This window comes from Hippocampus comes, unplaced genomic scaffold, assembly GCF_001891065.2.
Source record: "Hippocampus comes isolate QL1 unplaced genomic scaffold, H_comes_QL1_v1.1 scaffold299, whole genome shotgun sequence".
In the NCBI taxonomy this organism is placed as follows: domain Eukaryota; kingdom Metazoa; phylum Chordata; class Actinopteri; order Syngnathiformes; family Syngnathidae; genus Hippocampus; species Hippocampus comes.
This window is the reverse complement of record NW_017805694.1, coordinates 468,762-475,156: the sequence shown is the minus strand read 5'-3', so window position 1 is coordinate 475,156 and position 6,395 is coordinate 468,762. Positions and strand designations below refer to the sequence as shown.

General features: G+C 58.2%; 1 protein-coding gene across 1 annotated transcript in view; it reads left to right on the top strand.

Moving 5' to 3' along the window:
• tasor2 (transcription activation suppressor family member 2) overlaps nucleotides 1-6,395 on the top strand; it is a 15,898-nt gene that overhangs the window by 8,615 nt on the left and 888 nt on the right. The window contains exons 11-18 of the mRNA XM_019881779.1: nucleotides 7-475; nucleotides 614-1,313; nucleotides 1,389-1,812; nucleotides 1,914-4,052; nucleotides 4,139-4,258; nucleotides 5,100-5,253; nucleotides 5,334-5,439; nucleotides 5,521-5,702. Of these exons, the coding sequence (XP_019737338.1) occupies nucleotides 7-475; nucleotides 614-1,313; nucleotides 1,389-1,812; nucleotides 1,914-4,052; nucleotides 4,139-4,258; nucleotides 5,100-5,253; nucleotides 5,334-5,439; nucleotides 5,521-5,702 (4,294 nt within the window). The remainder of the gene's footprint in view (nucleotides 1-6; nucleotides 476-613; nucleotides 1,314-1,388; nucleotides 1,813-1,913; nucleotides 4,053-4,138; nucleotides 4,259-5,099; nucleotides 5,254-5,333; nucleotides 5,440-5,520; nucleotides 5,703-6,395) is intronic.

The following is a 6,395-nucleotide window of genomic DNA, read 5'->3' as shown; positions in this document are numbered from 1 at the left end:
CCCGAGGCAGCCGGAGCGCCCGAGCCGGCGACCCGCGGGACCGCCGTCGGCTCCCGGACGGCGAGTCCGCACCGAGGCGCGGTTCGAGACTTGCGGGATCCCGTTGGGTCAGAAGCCGCCGATGAGCGCGCCGGGAGGAAGGCGACAACGCGTCAGCTCGGCGTAGATGAAAAGCCCCCAAATCTCACTGCTGAGACGCGTTTGAAGAAAAGCGCCGACCTCGCGAGCGCTCCCGACGACGCCGCCGCGGAACTCGGGGGGGACTCGACCGGGCCGTGCGTCGAGCCCCGAGGAATGCCGGATTGGTTCGAGCAAAGGGGGCCGGAAGGCACCCGCGTCGGGGAAGCCCAGTTGGAGGCGCAAGGCGAGAAAGCTGAAATCCTCTGCAGGCCTCCCTCCATTTACCCAAAGTGGAAGAGAGTGAAAACGCTCAGGAAACATCTGGACATCTCGCGGGAACACTTTAAGAAGACATGTAAGTCCTGTTGTCCTGTAAGACTGTTGTCTTTGCTGTTTGTCAACGACGCGGCACCTTGATCCGATCCGCCGCCGCCGCCCGTCTGTCTGTGATTTTCACTTGCCGTGCGTTGTCCGTCCCGCTTTGTCTCGACAGGGTGGATGCACTTTCAACGGCCGTCTGGCGCCGACGACGCCGTCAAAGAGCGTCTTCGGGACGATTCTCTCAGGAAGAAAAGCCCAACCTCAAACGCATCGACCGATGCTTTGAATTTACTTGCGGATCTGGCCCTCGGGGCTGACCGCCATCAGGTCCCGTCACAATCGGACCGAGACGTCGCGAGGCCGCCCCGGTCAGATTTGAGAAAGAACGGACTTCCCCAAAATGCGGCCGGTGCCGGTCAAGCGTCGGTTCTTCTGACTCCGCGAGGACAGCCTGGACCCGCGCGATCGGCAAGCCCTCCCGCGGAAGGCGCCGAATGGGCTCGGTTGTTGTTTCAGGAGCACGCGTACTCGTTACCCCCGCGTGCCTCTCTGCTGCCCGGTTTACCGGGCGCGCCGTTCCAGGTCTCCCCTCTAAGCGGCTCGACCGGCTTGCTTCAGAGGCCGCGCGCGCCGCCTGGTGTCGAAATGCCACGGGCCGCCGACGATTCGGAGGAGCTGGCGGAAAACGAGGATCGTCGGCCTTCGGGCCGCGGGAGGCCACGGACGACTGCGTTGAACCGCGACCGCAGCTTCGTGTGCAGAGACGGTTCGGTCCGAGTGACGCGCCAATGGAAAGAAAAGTACGACTTTGGTCGAGACAGCAGGTTTTCCAGTGATCCGAAGGACCGGACCATCGTCCGGGCCTTGCACGGGTAGGCGCCAAAGCGGTCGAGTGCTCAGTGACACCTCAACGGGTCGATTTCAGTCTCGTTTGTCTCGTTTGACAGCCCCTGGGATTTCTCTCTTCAAGACACCAGGGAAGACATGCAGCTCATTGTCCACATGTGGATCGGGTTTTTCTACAGCCGTTCGACACCGAGGTTCATCGACTTGGGCTCGGACCGGGATACGAACCCGCGCTCGGCCGACGGTCGCTCGACCGACGGTATTCATCCAGAGGCGGCCGTGGCGACAAAGGCTCCGGCGTGGCTCCAGGCGGAAGGCTTCGAAGAGCAAAGCGAGCGTTCCCTTTCCAACACTTCAGACCTGAGCCGGACCTCCTCTTTGGATCGAGACTCTGACGTCCTGAACTCCCCTCCCGGGGCCTCGGATGGATTTGAGGTTCCCCCTTCGGATCCTCAAGTCCACGGTGCGAAAGCGTCTGACTCGGCCAGCTCGCCGACGGAACTCAAAGAGCAACGAACATTTCAGGTTGGTCCCGATGTTGTCACCTTCATATCACAAAGTAACTCTGTTGAGTTTTCCCTTCAAGGACTTGCCTCACCCTCAGCAAAATGTTTTCCTCCTTCCAGGGAAACCGAGCGACGATTCTCTCGGCGGACATAGCGGATCAAGCGCGCTGCGCACCGCGCGCCGTTGCGCCTTCTCAGAAAGAGAATGAAAGTCGCATCCAAGGAGAGACGGCGACGGTCTTGGATGAGCCGCAGAGTGGCGGCGGTGTCGCGGCGGCGGACTGTGCGCAACCTAAATCCGACGCGGGAGAGGCGGATTTAAAAGGCGGCTGTCAAACCGCCGAGGCCGCCGAGCTGACAGGGCTGCGGAAACATGAAAGAGGCTCGCCTTTGGCAGAAGAAGAGCCTCGCAAAGAAACGGGTGGCAGGTCTCTCCGAACCGATCTCAAAGAATCCCCCGCGTGCCGCGACACAAGCGTCTCGGCGAGGGAACGCCCTGAAGCGCAGCAGATTGGGAACCCTCAACTGACGCCGATTTCTTGTCATCGAAGCAACGGTCACTTTGTGAAAGGCTCCGATGAGAAGCCCGTCGTCCGCATTTCACCCGCAGGAGCCGGGCGGGATTTGCGGGATCGGCCTCTCGCTCTTGTCCTCGACTGTGAACATTCAGAGAGAGGTCACGCCACGGAACCTCGTCGACAATGCTTCCACAATCAGCTCGCCCCGACTCACGTCGCATCACAGGCGACGGCGGCGGTGTGCCGAAGCAACGCGACGGCGGCTCACGCCACTTCGCAGGGCTGCTCGGCGTCCGAAAACATCTCGCTGGTCAACTTGGAGATGGCGGCCTTTCGCCCGCCTGGGAAAGAAAGCCCGTGCGCAGCGACGGGTACGCTCCCTCTTAGCGGAGACGAGAAGGCGGCTCCCATCGCTCCGATACATCGACGACCCGGCTTCGTTCAGCATCAAACGGTAAAACCTTCGGGATCCGACTTGGAGTTGGCCCAAGAGGAACAAAAGAAGGTTCGAGAGAGCCACTGTGGGGTGACGGCTCCATTTTCCTTTTTTTCCGGAGAGAGTACGAAAGCCGCAAGTCGGCTTGAAGAGGTTCTTCGCGACCACGCCAGAAACGCTTCCCCCGAAAGCATCCGAGAACTGTCAACGTCCAGAAGAACAGTGCTGAAGGCGGGCCAAAGCGGCCACGTTGTCGGCGCCACCGGTGGGACCGGATCCGGCGGAGCGCACGAAAAGCCTTCCGCCGCCATCGTCCAAAGCCAGCAGCAGAAGCAGTTAATCCGGCGTGAAACTGTCAAACTTGCAACTGAGATGGGGTTGCTTGAGGAAGGACAAGATGAGGAGGTGGAAGGAATCCACTGTGGGGCGACGATTCACCCGAGGGGCGTTTCCCCCACAGGCGCCCGGAGTCACCCAGCGGAGCTTGTCCTTTCCGCAACTTCTTCTCCCGACAGCCCGTGCGGACGATCGGCGTTTCAAGCTGAAGGTGAAACCAGCCGGCCCGACGCGGCAGGAGATACTCGCGGCGCCGGCTCAGCGGAAGGCCGCGACGAGAACCGGCGACGGGGCCGCGGAAGTCACTTTGAAACTTTCAATCGTTCGGAATCTGACGTGGAATCGGTCAAGCCGAAGGACATGCCCTGTGCGGCCAACTTTCCCGCTCCACCCGCCGGCCCCCGCAGTGCGGTCGAACAGCCTGTCCGGAACCGGACAGAAGTGGGGTGTCTCCTCGGAACCGGTTCTCTCAAAAGCGTCCCGGAATGTTCACCGCGCAGAGTTTGCGTGCTCAAGGCGGGCGAAACCAGCCGGCCGCTCGTTGCAGAAGGCCGGCGTGACTCCGGGTCCTCCCCCGTCCCCTCGGACGATCGACCCGAGGTAGTAGCGTGTTCTGGCTGCCAGAATGACATCTCTTCAGAGGGTTCTGACCCGAGTCGTGTTCGACGGTGGCTTGACACAAAGTCAAGCCAGACAAATAGTCCCATCGAGACGACCAACGCGACTCTCGGTCAGCCCTCAAACCCGAGCGAGGCGAAGGACGAGCGTGCAAAGCCGACCCGGGCCGCGTCAACCCCACGCGGGCCACCGGCCGATCCTTCGGATCGCTCTGTCGTTACATTGCCGATCCAACGTAGAGCGGATGAGGATCGCCGGGACGCACCGACTTCCGGGACAAGATCACGGGAAAGAAAATACAGGTTCTACATCTTGGTGACGTCGGAAGATGCCTTCTTTGCGGAAACAAAGGTACGAAACAATCGCAAAGAATTTCCAGTCCTTTGCAAAATGAACCCTGCAAGCAGCTCCGCAAGTTTCTTTTCAACTCTCCAAAGGCTTGTCTAGAAGCGGCGGGTCACACGGCGGTACAGCCGAGCCAGTTCTTCCTCGGCGGAGAGTCTTCGTCTTTGCTCATCGTCATCAGGAATGAAGACATCTCGGCGCACCTCCCTGAGGTACGCCGGTCAATGACGGAACCGCATTCGAACCCGGTCGCGACGTACCTCGAGGGACGGAACGATTCTGTACGTTAGAACGGCAGCAATTCCCGATCGAATGGCCGCCGACGACCGCGCATAATGCAGTAGGAACTTTTCGAGATTCTTGAAACACGAACGTGTCATACGGTAGAAACACGTCCATTGCGAATATGACGAAAAACTGTCGCGTTCCCACTTTGTCTCTGAAAACATTGGCCCAGCGAATGAAAAGTGGCCTCTCCGGTTCAGGATGGGCCACGCCCCCGAAGCCCCTCGACGCTCATCTTCCAATCCGTTGGCCTTGAACCCCGCCGTGATTTTGTCGCCGTTGCGGACGAGCGTGCCGGTCGGTAGTCTCGGCTGAGCTCGCTCCCTTTTGGAAAGCGGGAGACAATTGCGGCCTTGGCGGACGGCGAGATTTGCTTGCGTTTACCGGACGTGTTTTCAGATCGCGTGCCCCCGGAAGTACGGCAGCGCACCGAGTCGATCGGTCGCAACGGAAGGGAATCCCTCGCCGTACGTTTTCCTCACAAGCGAGGTCGGGGTGGCGGTTCGCTTCGTCGTCACAAAGGCCTTGACACTATTTTGTGGGAGCAATCCGGTCGCTTTCACCAAGTTGACGTTCGTTGTAAGCCAAATCGGCAAATGGAAACCAAAAATGACGTGAAATCGGGACTTTGAAACGCTAACGTTGTCGAGGTGGAAACGCTGGAAACAACGGGCTCGGCGAAAACGAGGTTCGACTGTACCTGTTCTTCAAAGAGCAGAGTCTTGACTACTTGTGTCCCCTGCGGATCTCGGTCTCTTGCGGTCTCAGGTTCCGCATCTCCTGGAGCTGAAAAAGTCGCCGGAGGTGCGCTTTGCCGGCATTGACGAACCGCACGATGTCATGAATCTCACCCATCAAGAACTGTTCCTCAGCGGCGGCTTTGTGATGTTTGACGGGCCGTCCCTCGAAGCCCTCAGCCTGGGTACGTCGGTCCTCCGTGTCCCCCACCATTGCAATGGAATGCGCCCCCCCCCCCTTGTCTGATTGATGCTGTCTCTTTAGACAAGGTGAAAAGATTGTTGGAAGTCCTGCAAGAACTGAACAAAACCGGAAAGTGGAAGTGGTTGCTACACTACAGAGACAGTCGGCGATTCAAGGAGAACGCAAGGTGGTTGTCCTCGACGACGGTCCAAATAAGAACTTGACTCATTGATGGGTTGAAACCTCAAACCTACCCCCCGGCGTCCAGGTTCACTGCCGAAGCGGAAGAGAAGAAGGACTTGCTGAGCCGGTCTCAAGAGACGGGCCTGTGCGCAGTTTTGCCCTACCACGAATGCGACGCCAAGTCCAGGGATCATCCCGACTATCTGGCTTGTCTGGTGCACTCGCAGGTCCAGAACATTGCGGCCCGTTTTCCCGTGTTTGTGACCGGTAAGTTATCAATCCCTCGTCGGATGCGTTCAACGATAGGCGACGTGATACTTGTGGGCGCTCGACTAACGCGAAGCTGAACTGAAACAAAGTGAAAAAAACGTGAACGCTTTTGGGGAATTAAGTGGCGCACCCCCCCCCAGCATAAGGCATCGTCGTGGCTTCGATTCAGATCGGCGGCACAAAATTGGAAGAGTCAAGACGAGGCGTGCCTTTTGCGTTCGAACTGCACTTTTGTCTTTGGCTCCCGGATAACTATCATCGACACGGCGTTACCGTTCAAAGTTCTCGCCGCACTTTTGACATCCCGGACCGGAGAGCGCCACCTCCGTAGATTGTCGTCGGGTCCGGCGGGCGCCGTATGTTCAATAATGCGTAGACTAGTGAGGAGAAATCATTTGCAAAAGTCGTCACCGTAATTAATACTTGCTGGAATACAAACGGCCGCGGTTCCCTCAAGTGGAGCTGTGGTGAGTGCTGTGTTGTTGTTTTGGTTTTTTTTTTTTATTTTAATCTTGGCCCCTGAACGCGTCTCCACATGAAAATGACCACGGACATGTTTTTGGGCGTCGGGGGTCTTGCATTTATTGACACATTTATTCATTTACAGTGCGTATTGTTGAAATGTCACGGCTACGACAATAATTTTGAGTGATTTATTCTTTGAAGCAATAATATTAACTCATTCAATGG